Source organism: Stigmatopora nigra, chromosome 12, assembly GCF_051989575.1.
Source record: "Stigmatopora nigra isolate UIUO_SnigA chromosome 12, RoL_Snig_1.1, whole genome shotgun sequence".
In the NCBI taxonomy this organism is placed as follows: Eukaryota; Metazoa; Chordata; class Actinopteri; order Syngnathiformes; family Syngnathidae; genus Stigmatopora; species Stigmatopora nigra.
The window spans coordinates 8,374,140-8,395,163 of NC_135519.1; the positions used below are offsets into that span (position 1 = coordinate 8,374,140).

The 21,024-nt window shown below is 38.0% G+C and overlaps 3 protein-coding genes across 6 annotated transcripts; 2 read left to right on the plus strand and 1 right to left on the minus strand.

Annotated features, from left to right (window-relative positions):
- Positions 1-797: 797 nt before the first annotated feature.
- LOC144205438 (poly(rC)-binding protein 3) lies at positions 798-10,339 on the minus strand. Of its 2 annotated transcripts, none has more exons than XM_077729815.1 (14): positions 9,757-10,339; positions 8,655-8,688; positions 7,515-7,623; positions 7,407-7,430; positions 7,294-7,326; positions 7,091-7,207; positions 6,879-7,010; positions 6,322-6,450; positions 5,224-5,316; positions 4,450-4,488; positions 3,975-4,050; positions 2,965-3,014; positions 2,251-2,420; positions 798-1,147 (listed from the first exon to the last, which is right to left on the minus strand). In XM_077729815.1, exons 3-14 carry the CDS (start codon positions 7,590-7,592, stop codon positions 1,111-1,113), a joined length of 978 nt encoding a protein of 325 aa, XP_077585941.1. In that variant the 5' UTR covers positions 7,593-7,623; positions 8,655-8,688; positions 9,757-10,339; the 3' UTR covers positions 798-1,110. The 2 variants fall into 2 exon arrangements, with proteins under 2 accessions (XP_077585941.1, XP_077585940.1); XM_077729814.1 differs by having other exon boundaries at positions 798-1,952; positions 9,757-10,329.
- On the plus strand, positions 9,764-16,690 carry mocos (molybdenum cofactor sulfurase). 3 transcript variants are annotated; one of them, XM_077729810.1, is made up of 15 exons: positions 9,770-11,626; positions 11,683-11,772; positions 11,851-11,917; positions 12,041-12,685; positions 12,803-12,879; positions 12,957-13,156; positions 13,250-13,366; positions 13,607-13,960; positions 14,116-14,290; positions 14,408-14,495; positions 14,746-14,873; positions 15,211-15,307; positions 15,461-15,590; positions 15,681-15,785; positions 15,874-16,690. In XM_077729810.1, exons 1-15 carry the CDS (start codon positions 11,515-11,517, stop codon positions 15,991-15,993), a joined length of 2,505 nt encoding a protein of 834 aa, XP_077585936.1. In that variant the 5' UTR covers positions 9,770-11,514; the 3' UTR covers positions 15,994-16,690. The 3 variants fall into 3 exon arrangements, 2 of the variants coding, with proteins under 2 accessions (XP_077585936.1, XP_077585937.1); XM_077729811.1 differs by having other exon boundaries at positions 9,774-11,626; positions 14,116-14,278; XR_013328089.1 differs by lacking the exon at positions 15,874-16,690 and having other exon boundaries at positions 9,764-11,626; positions 15,211-15,293.
- Positions 16,691-17,026: 336 nt separating this feature from the next.
- Positions 17,027-21,015, plus strand: LOC144205440 (lysophosphatidylserine lipase ABHD12). Its single transcript, XM_077729817.1, has 12 exons — positions 17,027-17,262; positions 18,361-18,470; positions 18,552-18,657; positions 18,746-18,865; positions 18,958-18,988; positions 19,069-19,114; positions 19,400-19,529; positions 19,793-19,830; positions 19,905-19,984; positions 20,077-20,159; positions 20,261-20,336; positions 20,421-21,015. The coding sequence occupies exons 1-12, from the start codon at positions 17,186-17,188 to the stop codon at positions 20,544-20,546; spliced, it is 1,023 nt and encodes a 340-aa protein (XP_077585943.1). The 5' UTR covers positions 17,027-17,185; the 3' UTR covers positions 20,547-21,015.
- The last annotated feature ends 9 nt before the right edge of the window (positions 21,016-21,024 follow it).

A 21,024-nucleotide genomic window follows, 5' to 3' on the forward strand; every position in this document is an offset into this window, starting at 1 on the left:
CAAAAAGCAGTGCTACACCTGTAACAAAATAGTGATCCTCAATGGTATGATAAAGCACTTTTAGGAGTGCGACTAAGATCAATTACTCGCCTTTTCACTTTGCAATTTATTGATAGAAACATCATATTCTGTTTACATAAAAATGGAAATCGTTATCATGGCATCAGAGGTCGCCTGTGACCTAAAAAACTGCTTTTAAAATTCATCAGCATACTGTACACACATCAGTGCTCTCTCCCGTTAAACCTTGCCTGGGGTCAAATGTCATTTTTCCCTGACATCATATTTTGGCCCCATTAACTATTGATCAGCACAATTTACCATTTAATCCCAGCAAAATGGCCCAAATGGTTTCAGGAGGGTCAATTCAAGGTTAGGACAAAGCACTGAGGACAAAGCAACCACTGCAAACAGCCCGAGAGCATTACTTTATACACTTGGGTGTTAAATAAAGATTAACATTTTTTGTTTTCATTTTCCAAATGTAGCCACGTCTTGTGCTGAATATTTAGAGGGATTAAATGATGCATTTTCTTTTTGTTCATCTGGGATATGGAAGTTTGTTTACTATTGTTGTTTTTATACAAAACAACAGATTTATTCTCTCGGTGAATTCAACTGTTTTAATAATACATGACTAGACATTAAGAAAGTAATTAAACCATGGTACGTATAAATTAAGTCCAAGCAAATCAATGGAAACTCAGCTATAGACAGTAATTTCCGGTCAATATGGTGTGATCACAACATTAGGTATTCCGTGATAGTTGAAAGAAAATCGAAACCACCACTTCAAATCCATAAAAAGTCACATTTATTCCAAATCCACATCATACACATCAAGCATTACAAAAAAATTGCAATGTTTCAGCACTACCAAGAAATATTGGGGAAGACGACGGGTATGTAACAATACCTGTGCTGCATCCATTTTTTGACGTAAATGGTTAATCAGTTGCGATAGAAATTGGAAGAAAAAAAACTAGCAGAAACAATAAACGATTTGTTTGGACCACTCCTGTTCTACGGGATTACTGTGCAGAGTGAAATCCACTAGAATCCAGTGTGGTTTTAGAATAATCCCATCAGAGCTGCAACAGTGCCACACTTCTACAGAACACCCAAGCCTGTTAACCCTGATGAGAGCCTATGGTGAAGGAATGTGGGGAAATATGACAGAGAAATGAAGCAATCCTTGTTAATTATACTAAACACAACCACTTCTATTGTATACAACCAAACCATTTTCCAGCCTGCTGCCTAAAGAAATTAATTCCCCATCAAAAAGAGGTCTAGGTAGAACGAAAGTAAACATTGCATATTAATAAACATTTCTTGGAGAATTCTTCATACACAGCTTTGTGACATTGAACCAGAAAGAAAAAAATATTTTTCTGCACTTCAAAGCAAGCCTGAGTTTGCACATTGCATATTTTACAATTGATTCTGTTTAAATATGCGCCTTTGCCGCCTACTTTAAAATGAATAAGTATGCCGTCCTCATCCATGGAAAGCAAGTGCTTTACTAGAAAACCCTGTACACTTGTGTCCATGTTTGTTAAACCTCTGTCCAAATTAGGAAAAGACGGACTCAATATGGAGCAAACTTTTGTCGCTCCGACTTTTTGACGCTAGAGTTTGGGATTTTTGCAGTGTAAGGAGCTAAACTCTGTGTTAGGCTGTTAGCAGCCGCTGGGTGGACTGCCAAAACGGGAAGCGTTTTCATGCCAAGCAGGCTGGAAACAGGGAGGGCATAGTGGGCATTTTGGAGGGCTTGTAAGGTGGCGGGAGAATGGACATTAATGTTGGTGGGGGCTGGGGTGGTGGCCGCCAGAACGGCCAGAGAGGTAGCGGCATTGGAGGCAGTGGAAGCAGATTGAGGGTAGCTCATGTTGAGGTCAACTGTGGCCGCAGCGGAAGCAGCCTGTATGGTGTATTTAGCCATCTCTAAGCTGCACGCCGTGAGGTTAAGAGAATGGATGTGAATGGACAAAAAGAGGGTGAGACAAAAAGGAGGGGGTAGAGAGGAGAAAAAAAGAGTCAGTGCAGCAATGTGTTGTTATAAAGCGGAGGCAATCCGGATTTTATACAGAAAAAAAATTAATCAACAGGCTTTAAGAGGTTAGCTGCAACAAATCCAACCCCACTTTCAGCACAATTATTTTGCAATCCCACAACCGCTCGGTTGGCCTTTATGTCAGTGTGTACTGTGCCGCCTCGCTTTTAAATGGCAGCTGTGTGTTGTCTTACCTGGCAGTGATGAGATATTGGGCCACGCTAATGCTTGCCGGTGAGCCTGTGATCGTGACTTGGCGCATGGCTGAGCCATCAGTGGCACTGGCAATTTTGATGTGAGCTCCCGAGACCTGGCGAATTTCATTGATCTTGCTGCCTTGTCTTCCAATTATGCAGCCAATAAACTAGAAGAGCAGCAGTAAAAGAATGTAAATAGCAAAACTGTTTCCCCCCCTTTGCATAAATGTCACAGGGGAGCTGCAAAATAAGGAAAAAATCACCACGCAGAATTCTTTAAAGGAATGGATTCCCTGTTGTAAACTCAGGTAGTAAGAAGATATTTTATCTCACATTGATGAATAATGAAAAAATTGGGAAATTTTTGCTATGCAATGGCCTGAGATATGCATGCACCCCTCTCTGTGTTTTGACGTGACATTTGTCATACGCCTCGTCCTTCTTCATATCTCTACTTGCTGCCAACCCGACTAATTAAAATTAGATGGGTGCATATCACCGTCAATGGCAGCCAATGAGTAAAATATACAATTTAGAAGTTAGGAGATATGAATATAATTGAATGAACCAAACAGAGGATACAGGTCTTGCAGCAAATGAATTATGTTACTTGTCAAAGCTTGCCACTAAATTAGTGTTAATGAAGTCACAACATTCAGATTATTGGGCTTGATTTTTGCACTGCCACAACACAAACAATGAGACACTCACATCATTAGGTATTGCCAGTTCCTGTGAACTTGTGGGGGAAGCATCCAATCCTGTAAAGTAGGACACAAAACGCTAACAAATGCACGGCACTAATGCCATAATTCCACAATTGTGGTAGAAATTGGCCCACTTGTAATAATTATTACTTTTGATGGCATGGGTATAGTAGATAGAACATTTCTAGGCACCTGATGTGTACTATATATTACATACTATATTTACATTCTAGCTATGTACTCTACATGGCTACAATTCTAAAATTTGTATGTATACTGTATGACTTATTTTGCATCAACCCTCTCTATGCGGTAGTGGTGCAGGTTCAGTTAGTTGTAGCAAATTGCGTGAAAATGTGGGTGGCTGATGTCAAGGATAGTCTGGGCCAAGTTAATGTTAGATTTCGGGAAATGTTTCTGGATGGGAGGGATGGGGTTAGACAGTGAAATTCGGCAAATGGATTTACACTTTCAGAGGATCTAAAAAACAGTGATAAAATATGAATTATAATATATATATTTTCACATTTCCTTATTTGGTAACTGGTTTAAACTGTAATGCAAATATATTTTTGTTATGGGTCAATGAATGTATTGATTTTTTTGAATGTTGGCCAGGCATTTTACCGAGACTTATGGAATGGGTCTATCCTTCTACATTTGTGGGAAGGGAGAACCACTATTATTGACCTCATAATGTTTTCTTTGGAATTAGAGAATTATAGCCAAAAAAAGAATGGCAAACCCTCAATTATTTGTTATTTATACACCTTTGGATTTTCCCATTACTATAATTTATACGTTATGTTTTTATCTCTAGATATATTTGGTAAGATGGGGGTGAGGGGTGGGGGGCATTAGAAATGGTCCTGACAGAGAGATTGAACTCTGGCAGAATGGAGGCATCCTTGATAAGATGCTCTCTGATGTGACAGGGCTGTATGATGTTGTGATTGGAAGAGGAGTGATGAGAGAGGGATAGATGGTATTCCCCGGGGAGCCGTGGGTACGTACCAGGGAAGGTAGGGTTGCTCTGCCCAAGGGAAGGGAGGGGAATATGCTGCATAGCCAACTGGTGAAGCTTGGTCAACTGCAGGGTAGGAAGGAAGTTAGAGCTAACCAATCAAACTGGATTATTTCAGAGGAGTCAACAACTACAATACAGAGACAATCTGAAGTTTCACAAACATCACAGATGTTGTCAGTGAGAAGATTCATTTCCTTCAGTAAGCATGCTGGATTGTGCTCTGAAAATACAGTTACATGTCTATCTATAAAACTACAACTTGTTCATGAAGGAGCTAACTTTATACTTTGATTTACATCAGAACATGCTGCTATTATATGTTAGTGTTAGTCATGTTGACAAATCAGAATTGAATCGATGCTGAGAGACGGGTTAAGAGAGGGCTCTGTTGGGACTGGTACGTAGGAGTGGGCAGAGTTGGACAGAAATGGGAAGAGTCAGTCTTTAAATGAACACACTTACATCTTGAGCAAAAGCATAATGGCCTGGAAGTGCAAATGCCTGGATGGAATAAAAAAAAAAAAAGAAAGAAAAAGAGATGTGATGATGCTGTCATCTGACATAAAATTCTCATTTGACCATGAAGGCTAAAGCAGGAAAATGAGTGCTTCACTGAAAATCCACTCCCACATTCTTTCCATAGTCAATTGCTGTAATGGGTTTAATGGAATTTCAGCTAAATGTCATCAAATGTTTTACCCCCATTTTGCCCATGCCAGAAATTCAATAAAAGATGTCTGATAAATAAAGAGACGCCGTTGCCAAATTCAGAGCGGTAGCAAGCCAAGTTAATGGAAAACATCAAATTTAGTGGTTATATCGTTACAAGGATTTGATGATTTAAATGGATATCATTTATTTTAGCCTTTCATTGGCTACAGTTGAATGTGTTTTATCACAATATTATTTTAATCTCAATGCTCACATTTTTTGTTATATAAAAGGTTTTAATGCTGTTAGACAACTGATACTTCAGTTTTTATAGTGCCAAGATAATGTTAAGCCAGAAAATATCATTATAAACTTCAATTGGGACAAAAAAAGGGGTTTGTGAGCTGCTTTCTTTAGGCTGATAAGTTATTGCAGGAATCCAAATGACTCCCATAGTGATGGTAAACAAAAATCAAGGTTACTGTTTCTTATTATGAATGTCTTTGAGAAAACCTTGTACACCTAACAAGCATTTCCTCCATTTTTTTGTAGAAGGGCAAACGTTTCTTATAGATGGTAACTTACTTGTGCTGCAGAGTGCTGTTGTGCTAATACTGCATGGGCTCCAGCAGGTATGCCCTTTGGACGGTAGGGAATTGTTGCTCCTTTGGGAGGAGACTATAGCGACAAAGTCGGGGAAAGGAAAGAAACTGAGAACATTTCAGGAATAGAACACCAAGCAGCAGTGATGCATTTTACATCGCCTTTATCCCTTGCTGAATCTTTTAATAGTCGGCTAATCGGTTGAGAAGGTTACATAGACCTTGCATGCCAAAAATGAAATAAACTCTTAATTTACAGGACTTTTCATTTTTGAAAGCATGAGGGCAATGGTGCCCTTGCTGTGGGGTTCATTAGAGAGACACATTAATTATCTCAACTCTCTTATCCTTAAAACACAAAGTAGGCCATGACACACAGTCAAATAGTTATTGTGCAAATACTTTTTTTATATTATGAAGAAATTGACAAGCTAATTTTTGTAGCAGGGTCATGAATGCAAAAGTGAATTGATTTCCAGCTTAGGAATTGTTCAGATTTCATATTGAAAACATCACTTGAAAAACTATGGCTTGATGTTGGAAAAGTTGTACATTTTGGATCATCTGGAAAGTGTATATAGATTAAATATAAATATAATACTATGTCTGAAGATACATTTGAAATTGATGTGGAAGAAATCGCATAATAAAGTAGTTCTGAAAGTGTAATAAGAGAACTCCCAGTGGTTTGTAGAATCAGTCTACGAGTACGTGAACGATTGACTGAATTATGTAAATGTTCAACAGGGCATTTATCTAGCACAGTTCTCTTCAAGTATATCTTTTCATGAATATAGGAAGAACTTTTTAGGTGTAAACCTTATGAACATGTCCAATTCCCCCAAAGAGACTGAATGTGGCTGATTTTAAGAAATGAATAAAAACCCAGAGATTAAAGGAGCCAAATATTCTTTGAGGTGTTTGAGAACCACTGGCATAACAGAATAATTTATTAGGTACAGTTCAGTTCAAACTCCAAAGAAAATTCAAAGATTTTTCCACAACACAGAACAAATAAACGACTTTAACATAGATCTGTGTCAAAAGTAATGATTAGGAAGAGTTGTTTCAAAGTACTTACCTCCAGCATAATGGAGCAGATGTGTCTTACACACTGAGTGATGGCCTGTGGCGTGCCAGAGATTGTGACAGCCCTCTCGGTCGAATCCGGCAGCATGTCTCCAGCCACCTGAACTTGGGCGCCTGTGGTCTTGACATGAACAGACAACATAACAAAATGGCTATTTATTGCCAGGAAGAGTATTCCATCACCTAAAGTCGAAATGCGCTCTACAGCACCTGCAGCTTTAAACTGACAAGATTCGGACATGCAAAAAAAACAACAACAACAAAAAACAGCTACAAGCTTAATGAAAATAGGTGCAACGAAATAAACTTTGATGCAATCTTAATGAAAATAGGTGCAACTAAATAAACTTTAATCAGTTTAGTCACTCACATTCTCGTGGAAATAATTGTAGAGAGTGTATGCTAAAGAAATTAACAGAGGCTGGAATTAAGTGTTTAATATTTGAAGGGATTTCAGGCTTTGACGCCAGATAGGACATTTTCTCTTCTCATATGTATGCAGACACACAAGTTCCTTATAGAAAATTGAAGGAACACAAGGCCTCCTACCTCTCGGATCTCTTTAATCTTAGATCCTCCTTTTCCAATTAACGAGCCACATTGGCTCCCTGGGAAAACCAAGCGAAGTGTCACAGGCGGATTGCTTGTCACATTGCTGTTTGTCATTGCTGCTGTTATATCCTAAGGGAAAGATTAACCAAGCATTGTTGATTTTAGCCCAACCTTTAATTTGTAAATATAGGGAGGTCTGCAATTCTGACCTCTTCAAACTTTTGTGCAATCATGGAGAAAGCTCGGAAGATCCCATCTGTAGGCCCCGTTATGGTTACTATCCTCTCGGGAGATGATCCTTCTGATATGTTGATGCGTGCGCCACTCTGGGAAAATAAAAATATCTAACCTAATTCATATGCTGTTCCAAACCTGTGAGAACGTGTCAAGTTACACTCAGTTCTCATCTGACCTCCTCTCTCATTTTCTTCACTGTTTCCCCTTTCTGAAAGAAAACATATCCCAATTACTTCTCTTGCAAATGAGTGAGTCACACAATGGTGTTTGAATTAAAAGTGTACTTACCTTTCCAATTATACTGCCAACTTCCTGTAATGAAAAGAAACCTTAAAAAAGTGGACTCATAGAATAAAATGAAATAATTGCACGACTGACTACACATTAGTCAATTACCTTTCCGTGCATCAGCAGCCTCAGTGTCAATGTAACATTCAGGTTCCCATCTAAGGCCATTTCTTCCCTCTCAGACATGTTTTGTTTTCACAACTTGGATCTAAATACTCTGTAAACACATTAAATGGATTTAGGCAAGCAATATATTCAAGGCCCTTTAATTACATCAATAAAAAGGATGGAAGAGGCAGAAATTGTGGTCATCACTTCCTGATAAACGTTCCCTGTTCTTCGAAGAGGCCTCCAGAAGGAAAAATCTCCTCAAATGAATACCATTACGTAAAAGTAAAAGCTTTCATAACAAAATCCTTGATTGCATTATCCTTGTCCGAATCCCAAGCAGAAATAAAACAGATTAAAATCTGTAAGATTGTTGAGAACCTCATCAGGGCATTGACTATGGAGCAGTGAGGTTTTGCTCTTGATCGTGTAGTTGTGATTGTAGGGAAGATGAGCCTATCACGAGGTGCCATCTTCACATGGGACCAAGTCTTTGGTTCCATCTTAATGCAAGATGTGTGACTCTCTTGGGTATGATAAGACACAAAGGATGCTACTGTGGAAGCCGACAATCAAGTGATATGTGTGTGATGGTCTCCAATGTACTGACACACAATTTCAGCATAGGCGACACTGAATCCAGCCTTTGTTGTCTATACAGAACAAATGAATCTCGTGTGGAGGCATTCCTTTTTGGACGCGTCTTAATCATACACACAGAGACTGAAGACTCCCCCCAAAAAAGGGATTATATATTTATTTGATACTAGGAAACTTTTCTGTTTTCTGATCTGCCTTCCAGTTCAGTTTCTTTGCAAAATGCATCTCCGTGGTAGCAGGACTTTGTCAAATAGGAATTTGATATTTACTACATTCATGTGCAAGAATTCTTGCTATGAGAAACCTCATTTAAATCTTTCTTTCAGAAGAAAAATGTAACGTACTAGTATAATTCCTTTATGCCCCAGTGAGGTAAAAAGAGGAAGGAGGAACGGCAACATGGCATTAGTGCATGCCCTGGAGCTGTTATTTATTAATCCACATTCATCTGCAACTACTGCAGGATTTTGTCTGCACAATTACATTTGTACTACCTGACCATTTATTTACCTATCCGCAGATTTTTGTTTGTATACTTACATTGAATTTGAAATACATCCCTGCCATTCCAAACCTGAAAGGAAACAAAAAATAAAGAGGTATTTTAACTTAATGTTCCAACTTGGATGTATTTGTAGAAGCAAACCATTGTTTTTCTACTTTCAAAGTTAACATATTAGCAACTTTGTGTGACATTATACTGTCTGAAAACTTTGATCCGCCTCTTAATGATGACTTCCAATCTAGAAGCGTTTATTATAGTGTAGATTGCAGTGTTTTTATTTACATCTTGTCATGCGCTATTTCAACTTGTGAGGGAAATCAATTACTATACCTAATCTTGTTGGAATACCAAAATTAAAATAAAAAATAAAAAGATTTGACAATGAATCTTTTTTTTGGTAATCTGTACACTAATCCAATTAATACCCTTGAATTTTTTTGGCTGCAACTAATGATGCTTTTTTTCTCCTCTGTGTGTTACTATGAATTTACAGTGACAACATCAAATAAACAACCCCACCTCGTTCTAATCCTATAGGCCAGGATTTGTTTGGTTAATGCTAAGACCCTTTTGACCCATTTCTGTCACCTCTAGTATGTCAAAACCTACTCAAGACTTCCGAACAAAACACTGAAACACAATGGCGTCTACAGAGTAGTATATACATCATAATAAACCATTAAAACAGCCAATTTAACATTTGGGCAAGTGAAAGCCTAAATCATTTGCTTTTTATTGTCTAAAATGTTGATGAGCGATTCATTTTTAAAAATTTCATTGCATTCAATATTCCTTCAACAAATTTAGTAAAGATCTTGTTGGTGGAATAAATATTACCACAAATAAATGTTCTAATAGCATAGTGATAGTTATACAAATACTTTTTAAAGACGTTATTGAAATTCAGTAAAGTAATATTGATACATAAAGCCAAAGAAAATCAATTTGAAAGCAATTTGAGCCGGTAATGGAAGCCAGGAGTTGTACGTAAGGATAAATAATATTTCCTTGCTAACGTTATAAATGACTGCAAAACTACTGTCTACCCAAAGCAGACGGCGAACACCCGACTTCTTGTAATTGCGACTGTGGATAGAGGCCTTATGCAAAAAGGAAAATTAGAAAAATTCTACTAACCTTATTTTCACACCACTGACTTCTCTCCTTTACATCAAGCAGCTCCAAACGGAATAACCTCTGAGTTTGTTGTCCGCATTAAATGTTTACTTCCTTTGTTGTCAGTTATCCGACGAGAGGACAGATGGCTCTCTGTGCCCTTAGACCGGCTGGAGCGGAGGCTGGCTTTGCTATTAGTCTCTCAGCTTAGCCCAAGATAAGCCCCTACACAGGGCAAGTGAACCCACATCTCTTGCCTAATTCTCCCTGTTCCTGCCACCAAAGAGGCGTTCCTCCACACGAAGATCCACTGAGGCCTAAGGGCAGGGCAAAGGCTTTCTTCAACTGGCCGCTGTCCAGCCAAAGATAGCGCTGGATGCAATTAGGTCCTCCACAAAAAAAGAAGAAGCAGTTTTTTTCTTTTAATCGACGTAAAATACTGCTACAAAAACAACAGCAGTAGCGATATGGCGAGATACAACTGTCGCTTGGGAGTAAAAGTTCAAGGGTTAACAAAAAAAAAACATGTATGAAATTGGTTCGTTGTACTTAGAGCTGGACTAATTGAAGGCTTAAAAGGACAATGTGGTGTTGAAGGTATTTAGTGATGTTAAGCACAATGTCCTTGCGGGGCGCTTCCCCCCACGCTCTTCCTTGCCCTCCCCCACACCAAGCCCTTCTGCCCTAGAAATGAGGCCATACTAGATACAATACAGCCCTTCTGCACAGAAAAATGTATTCGGCCGAGCTTCAAAATTGTGAGGGAAGCGAATCAGTGGAGCATAAGTGGCATATTTAATTACTATTCACTGTGTTGCACGGAAACAATGATGGCTGCTGTGAGCCTAATGGCTGTCTTTTCCACATCTGAGTGCTACTCAGTTAACAGTCCAATACGAACCCCTAGCAGTTTGTCTGTGAAGGAAACCATTTGATTTAGTTATGAGAAGGAAAGGCGCAAACAAGGGTCATTTTTTTGATAAGTGACTTATTCTTAAAATAGGTCAATAAAAAGTCCATTCTTTCATTCTGCAGTGATTCATATCGCTATCATTTGAAGATGATTAAACATTTCAATTCCAAGTAACTCTTGACTAATCCTACCTCATGTGCTGATGGTTCTATTGAGGCTGGGATTATTTCTAATGAGATTACGGTGGAAGGATTACCTAAAATGTGTTGGTATAACTATAGTTCCAGTTAGATGTAATGACCTACACTATTCACCCTAAACAATTGCTTACTAACGTTATAGTGTTCGGGTAAGAATAATAAATTGACACTGTGTAATACGTCATAAGTGTAAAGACATCTAGCAAACCAGTAAAAAATAATTTAAAAAATGCCATTTCTTAGTTTGGGCATGTCAGCCATTCCTTTATCAAATTTCCATTTTTTGCCCAAAATGATCTCGTAAAAATGTCTTTGTCAAAAGGAGGGCATACCTGTACGGTTATTATATCTCACTTTATAGTGTCTGTTTCATCTGAGGCGTGGTCTGCAGTCACTAGCAAAAAAGTTGCGTCAAAGAGAGTAGTTGTTTACTTGCAATAGTCGTTCTGTATCTCTTACTTAAATTGCAATTAGTTAAAGTTAAGGTTGTGACACAGCAGGAATGACTACTGTAGTCTTGTGTTCACACGCAAGTGATTCACTGAATTGTGAAACTGAGCACGTGGTCAGCGGACTTTGAGCATGGAAATCAATCAATAGCTGTTTTCCTTCTAGTATTGGTCAGTGTCGGCTTTGAAACGCAGAGACTTCGCCTTATCACACTCGATGGAGTTCCACAACCTTAACTCTTTAGAAACATTCAAGGAGCTGTGGGGTCATTATGGTTACAGAGAAAACCTGGAGGACGTGCTTGAGGCGGACTTCACACGGATTAAAGGTAATAATTCTGTCCTTTTGGCAAAGTAGGTGTACAGTTCTTGTTATTGTACATAGGTACTGTATATCTGGATCATGCAGCAACTACTTTATACCCGGAATCACTGGTTAAAAGCTACTGTCTGGATATTTCAAGAAACGTGTATGGTCTGTAAATCACCCTTTTATTTGTTATGTAATTCTACGGAGATGTAAAAATTATTGATGTCCTCATCTTCCTAATAGGAAATCCCCACAGCCACAACCCAAGCAGCAGGTTGACGCATGAGACCGTGGAGAGGGTCAGATACAGGTGAGTTCCAATCATACCCTTAGACAAATTCCAAATGAGGCCATGTGCCCTTTTTAAATCTGAATTGCATGAAATGAGCTTTTTATTTTTCATTTTTTTAACAAAAATATCATTTTCTTCTAGGATATTGCAGCATTTCAACACTACCCCTGAGGAGTACTCAGTAATTTTCACTTCTGGCTGTACTGCTGCTATCAAATTAGTGGCAGAAGCTTTCCCCTGGAGGTCACGGACAGAAAGCGAGGCTGGCAGTCACTTTTGCTACTTCACTGACAACCATACATCTGTTGTCGGCATAAGAGGACTAACATCGAACAGGGGAGTGGTTAGCCTGCCCGTCTTCCCTGAGGAAGTGGAAAATAGGGCTAAAGATAAGGCTCAGGGTGAAGATATGCTTTGTCAGACAGCACATCTGTTCTGCTACCCGGCACAGAGCAACTTCTCAGGGAGGAAGTATCCCCTTAGCCATGTAAAAGGCATCCAGGCAAGACGTCTTTACCCAGCATGTAACCATGGAGGCCAATGGTTTGTGCTGTTGGACGCAGCCTCGCTTGTCAGCTGTTCCCCACTAAACCTCCGAGACTGCCCTGCTGATTTTATTCCCGTCTCCTTCTACAAGATATTTGGCTTCCCTACAGGTCTAGGGGCTCTTCTTGTACATAATAATTCAGCGGGTATCCTAAAAAAGGCTTATTTTGGAGGAGGCACTGCATCCGCTTACCTTTCTGAAGAAGATTATTATGTGCAGGCTGCAAACCTTTCTGACAGGTAAAGCCGCGGAAAACATTGCCAAGCATGGACAGACCTCTGAAAACAGCATGTATTTGCGGATTCAGGTCTTGTAACCTTGTCATGTTTTTTTCCTTTTTTTTTTCCTTGGGTGAGATTCGAAGATGGCACTGTATCATTTTTGGACATCATTGCCCTCAACCACAGTTTCGAAGCTCTATATAGGATCACCGGTAAGGGACTCTGACATAAGCAACAAAGAAAAACAACAAGGTTAACAACAGTCTGATGTTGCGTTCCTTTCTTTCAGGGGGAATTCAAAACATACAACAGCACACCTTTGGCTTAGCACGTTACACTTACATTCTTCTGTCAAGTCTTTGCCATGGCAACGGGCAACCGGTAGCCCAGATGTACGTACAAGGGCATTTTGACAGTCCAAGCACACAGGGTGCAATACTAAACTTCAACCTAATTGATTCTCATGGAGAAATCATTGGATATTCTCAGGTGCGTATAATGAATCTCTAATGCCATATTGAACACATTTTAAAAGAATGTTGTGTGTTGCTTGCACTAATTAATACCATGATTTTCTTACAGGTAGACAGGATGGCAAGTTTGTTCAATATTCATGTACGTACTGGTTGCTTTTGCAACACTGGAGCCTGTCAGAGTTTTCTTGGGATCACAAATCAGCAAATGAAAAAAAATCTGGAGGTAGAAAATAAAACAAATTCAATCGACCATAAGCATATTGACGTCACAGATTGTGGCTTGTAGAAATATATTTAACCTTCTCCGTGTATTGCTTGCAACTCATTGACCGCTTTTAACGATACCATTTTGATTTGGCAAACCATCATGCCAGCCATAATTGATTAGACGTCTAGTGGTAAATAGTTAGACTGAATAAGGGTATTCTCTTTTTGTTGAATGACACTATATATTTCTTTTGAGGCTGGCCACGTCTGCGGAGACACCATCGACATGGTGGATGGGCAGCCAACAGGATCTGTTCGTGTGTCATTTGGCTACATGTCAACATTTGACGACTGTCAAAAGTTTCTGAGCTTTGTTGCCGAGTGTTTTGTGAAGAAACCAGTGAGAGTAAACCATGCAAGATTGGAAAGGCTTAAAGCAGCAAGCGCATCAAATGAAGAGACAACAGTCACTATTAAGGAAGTGACATGCAAAGTTGAAGAAAAAAAAGTTTTGCAGAAAGGGTTTGAGCTTTTGTGCGTGAGCCGCGAGGGGCCTCGTACCCTGACTAACATCTACATATATCCCATCAAATCATGCGGTGCGTTTGAGGTAATACTATCCCCCTGATGTCATCCTGTCACTGTTTGACTTTGAATATTTTTTTACCATAACATTATTTGGTGTGTGAATGTGTAGGTGAAGCACTGTGCTATATAAGTACTCACATTTATCCATTATGCAATTCATTTTTTTTTCTTTTCTAGGTCCACAACTGGCCAGTAGGACCTCAGGGTTTGTTGTATGACAGAAGTTGGATGGTGGTAAATGGAAATGGCGTGTGCTTGAGTCAGAAGCAAGAGCCACGTTTATGCCTCATTCGCCCACAAGTTTGTCTGTCCTCAAACGAATTGCTCCTTCAGGCTTCAAGTCAGTCAGTCAGTCAGTCATCAGCTCTCTAAACATGACACGCTGCTTTAAAAAAAACAAAACAACAACTGCCAATCAGACTAGGAATGTTCTTTCTTCAAATAAATGTTATTTCTCTCTGTCCTGCAGGGATGAATACCATTTCAGTTCCATTGGAAATCACAAGTGCAACTCACGCAAGCTATCCAGTCTGTCAGACTAAAGTTTGTGGTGATAGGTGAGCTTTGGACAGGAAACAAGTCATATATGTTTGATATTTATACTTGCAGCTGCCAGCATCATTTTCTCCTTTTACAGCCCTCTAGATTGTACTCTGTAAAAAGAACTTCCATTTTTAAGGCATCATAATTTAAAAGAAACTTTCCCTCACCCCTAACTTTTACAAAGTGGAATATTTTCTGTGTTTTGAATATCTCATGGTCTATCCACATGGGGTCTCTCAGACACAATCCTCCTGTTTTCTCCAGGGTTGAGACTATGGACTGCGGTGATGAGGCTGCATCGTGGCTTTCAGACTTGGTTGGACAGCCTTGTCGCCTCATAAGACAAAGTCCCGAGTACACTCGACACATGAAAAACAAGTCTGGCACAGGAGGTAAATGTCCCATAAATGTACTTAAAACCAAAATTACAGCACTGGATCAACGTCCACTCTATCCAACCGTCCTATTTTTTTATTGTTATTTACAGTTAAAAGCAACCTTCAGTATATTCTGCCCCCAACTGACTTTGGGTTGTTTATATTTCATATTCTGAAATAAATTGACAGTCAATCACAGATGTATTTACCCAACTGATAAAACTATGACAACAAATATATGCTGTAATTCCTCCAACTTCTAATATAGAATTTAAATGTTCACACCTTAGGGGTTTCAATCAGAGACAAATTCCTAAATTAGACAGGCAGTAAAATGGAATTTTCCTTTTAGCCGCCAGCTCCTCGTCGCTTTCCCTGGTGAATGAAGCTCAGTATCTCATGATCAACCGTGCAAGTGTGGAGCTCATTCACAAAGTAATGAGCAGCAGGTTTGAACTCATGATGTCTTATTCAAAATAAGTAATGTGGATTTTGTGGAGTGAAATACATCAGGGTGTGATAATGCCTCCACATTTGCATAACATTGGGTAATTAGGTGAGCATAATGAAATAATATTCAATAACCACATTTCCTTTTTAAGGCAAGACCATCCTCAGACTGACACACAGAACATCATCAGTCGTTTCCGAGCCAATTTTGTTATCTCAGGGGTTGAACCATTTGAGGAGGATTTATGGTCACATGTGGTTATTGGCAACATTCCATTCATTGTGAGTTGACAATTTAGGAAATGAGATATAATATTTATTGATATCATATTAAAAAGCGAAGTATATTGTTCCTGTGTGATGAATAAAAAGGTCAGAGGCCAATGTGTACGGTGCCAAATGATTGGAGTCGATCAGAATACTGGAAGTAAAACAAAGGAGCCTCTGATGTCTCTTTCTGCTTACCGCAATGGAAAGGTGAATGGCAAAATTTCATCAAATTGATTTCTACATTTTGTGGTATACAATTATTATTATTATTTTAATTTTATCTGGACATTTATAGGTTACATTTGGTGTATACTTGACCCATCAGCTTCCAGAGGGTTCACCAACAGTGTGTGTACTCAATGCAGGCTCACACATACTGCCAGAGCTCAATGCTTCTTCAAGTGGTTATCCATAATATCTTGTTCCTCAGCAAACATTGGAAACTTACCACATGCAATTAGGGGAGTCATATAATGATTGCAGATACCTGCTGAGTGTAGACAGGGATTTTTTTTTATTTGCTGTGTTTGTTTTAGTCAAATCCATGGCCATTGGAATCCTTTCAGTACCTAAAATCCTGAAAGAAACAGCTTTTTCTGAGCTTTTGAACGTATTTTTTTACATATATGTAGGCCTCTATGTTTTTGTCTCTTGTGTAATGAAATGTAATCATTGCAAAGAACTTATTACAAATCTCCAGTGTAAATAAGCAGATCCCGGTCGACTTAAATTTCACAAGTCAAGACTTGACGCAATCACCGATGCTGAATTTAAAATGCTTAACATTTCTTCCTCTAGTTATCCCTGTTGGGCTTTATATCGTTTTTATTCCAAACACGGCACTTATCCTGCCACAAGAAATCCAAAGCAGTTTTTTTTACCCAGTGAAGATGAATACTACAAGCCTACATCTATCGTTATACTTCCCCTCACACCACCCCTAGTTTGTTATTGAGTGAGTAAACCATTACTGGTACCGCTCTCATGCACACAATCACTCAAAACCACATTTTTATTCTTATTTTAACATTCATGTCTATTGTGGCCGTTATCAGGAAACAATCTACTGTAGAAAAGGTTGTGACTTGAATAAAAGACCTCCAATTTTGAAAGAGCTGTTAAACTCAATAGTCCATACCATATTTTTTCCTGTACTTATTATAAATGTCTTGCATCATGTATTTCTCATGTGTCAGGGGACATTTCAAGTAAATATTCTTTATACCTATTTATTTTATTGCTTTGTCAAGGTGTACTGCATATTTAACAACAATGCAATGACAATATGCAAGTGAATTATTATATACATACAGAAAATTGATGGATTTTAATGACAGCAATAGAATGCATCGCTTTATTGAACAATATTGTACACCGCTATTAAAAAGGTGATAATAAATTAACTTTACAGCAACTTCTTTTGATAATATACATTTCCATTCTTCCATCTTATTGCAAAAAGACTGCATGCATTAATGAATGACTGGTCCCACCTTAAATTATGACACCCTTCCTGGGCCGGCCCTTAAACTGAACTTTGAAACATTGTGCAATTATAGTAAGGGTGTCTACCATAACCTAACACACTTCACACACTGTTTTTCAAAATGAGACAAAGGAATAATAAAAGGGCTAAAACAACCTCCGTTTGGAAAAGGCTCAAAGTTCATGGGAATAAGACTGAGTAAGTTAACATGTATATATTGTTCTTTACATATGTCCACAAACGTGCATTGTGCAACATCATGACTAATATATAATGGACGTTTACCCTCGTAATCCTAGTTGCAAAGACGAATTAGGCCACTTTTTGTTGTTGTTAACTAGAATGGTGGTACAACAGTTGTAATACCTTGTAGTCAACAGCGTAGCAATGTAAAAAAATAAATGGGTGGCTTGGTCGGATAGGGATTGTCTAAATGTGTTCTATTTAAAACTGGATGTTAATGCTAATAGGCCTGGTGAAAATATTTGACTTTTGGGAGGTTTGTGGAGTAAAGACACCCTAAAAGACAAAATAATAACTTGTGCACTGTGTGTTTTAATATCTTCCTTCTATCAGATTACTACATAATCAATTGCCTTTATATATTATAAGATACATGTTGAGGCAGGCTACATGTCCACAGGCGATCACCTGCATTTTATTTCTCCAGGTTAAAGATGATCCTAAAATTAAGAAAATTAACAATATATACCAATAATAATACATTTTATATCAAAGTACCTTCTTTGGTGGAGATGTATAGGGTTGAAAAAATCTCCCTGAAATTAGTTCTTGGAATTTGGGTGTCTTGGAATGAAAAAATAAGTAATTTCCTTCAAAGGGCTCTTCTTTCATATTAGAGTGATCATGCACTCCATGAATGGATTGTTCATTAGCTTGGAACTGTCTAAAGAACACTCTCTTTTGTGTTTTTGCCTCCAAACAATGTCAAACCGATTCCACCAAGAGTCTTGACATCGTCATCCCATCGTTAAACTCATCACCTTATTTTTTTACTGCAGCCACAGTAGAAATGTTTTATGAATGTAGTAAATCTGCAGTATTTATATTCTATTGTGTATCTTTGTCACTTGTATAGATTTTTAGCCCGGAAAGGTCACCTGTTTATCGACTGCTTTATGCTTTTAATTGAGTTGTAATGCAAGTTTTTGGACTGTGAGGGTCGGAAAATATTGAAAAAGATGCTAAAAAATATTTTTTCATCTGTTTTTATCTCCTAAAGAAGCCCCTTATGGAGAAATCTGGTTATTCATGTACTGTATTTCACCTGTTTAGGTCCCGGTGGAAGAAGAGTTCATTTGCCCTGTTTGTCCTACTCATCTTGATACCTTTCACATTAATAGTGAAATGGGAATTATTCCAGCACGTTGTTAACAAGCTTAGAAGTAAGTGGATTCCCAATACAGATATCCTTGTAAATACTTTCTTTGCTTATAAAATGTATTGTCTTTTTCTTTGGTTTGCAGTCAAGGTTCCATTTTTTGTTGACCTCAGTCAACCTGTTGATTTCTCCCTAAATCATACCATTAATATGTACTTAACACCAGAGGAAGGAATCTCTCTTGGTGTATGGTGAGTCTAATTTTAAACTATGATATTTCTTTTAGCAATGCATATTTTAGCTTTGTTTTTGGTTGTTTTTTGTTGTTGTTGTTGATAGGCACACTGTTCCTCAAAGTCGATGGAGGGAGGCACAAGGCAAGGATTTGGCATGGTATGAAAATACATTAAATGATGGAGTTCCTGTATTTATTTATCTACATGGGAACACAGGTACAAGGTATGTTCAATTTGTACATTAGTTATGGTTAAACTCTAAAACACACAACCACGATTTCTACACATTGAAATTCTCACAAACTGTTTCAACAGGACAGCTCCTCATCGGGTGGGAGTTGCAAAAGTAAGTGATCAATGCCCCCAACCTATTGATTATCACTGAAATTATATCAGGAGAGCAAATATGACTTAATTTGTCAACAGGTATTGAGTTCCCTTGGGTACCATGTTTTGGTGCCTGACTACAGAGGTTGGTGAAAATCATCATCTGATAATGAAACATGGTGAAATGATACATTTAAAAAAGAATATTGATCAGATGCACGTATTTTATCCAAATTATTGCAACAATCATAATCTTAACATTGATCAGCTTAATCAGTCCAGCCTAAAGGAATTTATAAGGAGTAATTAATTGGCAGTAGATTTTAAATCAGCCATTTCGGTAGTGGAACGTCTGCTTTGCTTGACCGTCATCTAGTGGTAGTAAGGAGAAATTACGGCTTAATGCTGATGTCTGAATGACCCTTAACAGGTTTTGGGGACTCAAGTGGTGAGCCAAAGGAAGCAGGACTCACTACAGATGCCATCCATGTGTACAGATGGGTCAAAGAACGCAGTGGGAGCAGCCTGGTAGTCTTTTGGGGACATTCTCTTGGCACTGGGTCTGTTGGAGTTGGTTAACATTGACATTTAACATTGACTGGATTTTCTCTGAAAATTGTGGCAGAAAAATCACTCTTAACACATTCCACACTACAGAAAAAAATAGAATATCCTGTAATATTGTCTGGAAGCCTCCACCTACTGCCTTTAGTTGGCTGGGATAGTTTAAAAATGATGTATTTCGTTCATTAGGGGTAGGTTTACATTAGAGAAATTGTTAAAAATATACATCTGTGTCACTATAACTGCATGTCTTTTACAGAGTGTCAACTAACACTGCAGTCAAACTAATAGAGCAAGGTGGGTTCAGTTATGCTACACTGGCAATTATTCATCACAAAATATGTCATTATACTATGATTTTGTATCAACAGGTATTGTTTTAGATGGCATTATTCTTGAAGGAACCTTTCATTTGGCCAAAGAAAAACTACCAAATCATATCTTTTCTTGGGTAATTTTTGCCAGTAAATTTCATGTTTATAATATGCAAACCAAAATATTGTTACGGACTTTGATTGTTTTTTTGCATTTTCTTTTTTTAAGTATTACTGGAAAATTCCTGGCTGGGGATACTTTTTTCAACAACCATGGGCTAATAATAAAATTATCTTTCCCACTGAAAACAAGTATGTTTTGAAGATGGACAATAATCATATGTTAAAAACAAAACATTGTAATTAGAGGCAATTGATTGTCGCATAATTGATGTGAATGTTTTATTCTGCAGTTTAAGAAAAATTGAAAGCCCGCTACTTTTCCTTCATGCTGAAGATGATCCTGTTTCTATTCAGAATGTTCACGAAGTAAGACAATATGGACCGTTTTAATGAAAATTCCTCTAAGAAAATGCTATATGAAATATTAACTGTATGTTTTTTTTCTCCCAGTTGTACCAAGTCGCGGTGAGTACTCAGAATTCTGAGCGAGTCAAGTTTGTGTCCTTTGAAGGTACTTTAGGTTATTTGCACAATGGATTATACAAAGACCCCCGCCTGGCAGACATCATAAAGTAAGGAAACAATTCATACCTGATTTGAGTGAATATACAAATATATACGTTAAGTAGTGTATTGATTTGTCAATGCATTGTTTCTCTCTACACAAAGTTTGTGTTGTCTTTGTAACATGGGAACACCCCTTCGGCTGTTGATAGATTCCGATGACATAATGTAGTGTATGCTTTAAAATAGACAAACTGGTACTTGCATTTTATCAGATTTAACATATTATTTACGTGCTGATCATTGCCAAAACCAGGTACTATCATTAGGAAGAGGAAAAAGTTCCAGTAGGTTGCCTGTAACTTAATGATGGTGCTTGAATAAAAGTGTAGTGTTTTTTTAAGAGATTTGTATGGTAATTGATTAACTGGTCATTAATGGGCATTGTGTTATGTTATGTTAAATTGATTAGGAATTAAGCCCATACTCATTCAGGATCATCTTGTTTGCTTTTTAAAAAATAAAATAACACCAATTACTGAATGTTTTC

Excerpts from the sequence above, each read along its gene's own strand:
- LOC144205440 (XM_077729817.1), top strand. The coding sequence starts at position 17,186 with ATGAGACAAAGGAATAATAAAAGGGCTAAAACAACCTCCGTTTGGAAA. Across the intron at positions 18,658-18,745 it reads GGAATCTCTCTTGGTGTATG|GCACACTGTTCCTCAAAGTC; the intron begins GTGAGTCTAATT and ends TGTTGTTGATAG. Across the intron at positions 18,866-18,957 it reads CATGGGAACACAGGTACAAG|GACAGCTCCTCATCGGGTGG; the intron begins GTATGTTCAATT and ends CTGTTTCAACAG.
- LOC144205438 (XM_077729814.1), bottom strand. The coding sequence starts at position 7,592 with ATGTCTGAGAGGGAAGAAATGGCCTTAGATGGGAACCTGAATGTTACA. Across the intron at positions 4,051-4,449 it reads ATTATGCTTTTGCTCAAGAT|TTGACCAAGCTTCACCAGTT; the intron begins GTAAGTGTGTTC and ends CCTACCCTGCAG. Across the intron at positions 2,421-2,964 it reads AACTGGCAATACCTAATGAT|TTTATTGGCTGCATAATTGG; the intron begins GTGAGTGTCTCA and ends CTGCTCTTCTAG.
- mocos (XM_077729810.1), top strand. The coding sequence starts at position 11,515 with ATGGAGTTCCACAACCTTAACTCTTTAGAAACATTCAAGGAGCTGTGG. Across the intron at positions 12,880-12,956 it reads AGCTCTATATAGGATCACCG|GGGGAATTCAAAACATACAA; the intron begins GTAAGGGACTCT and ends CCTTTCTTTCAG. Across the intron at positions 14,874-15,210 it reads AAACAAGTCTGGCACAGGAG|CCGCCAGCTCCTCGTCGCTT; the intron begins GTAAATGTCCCA and ends TTTTCCTTTTAG.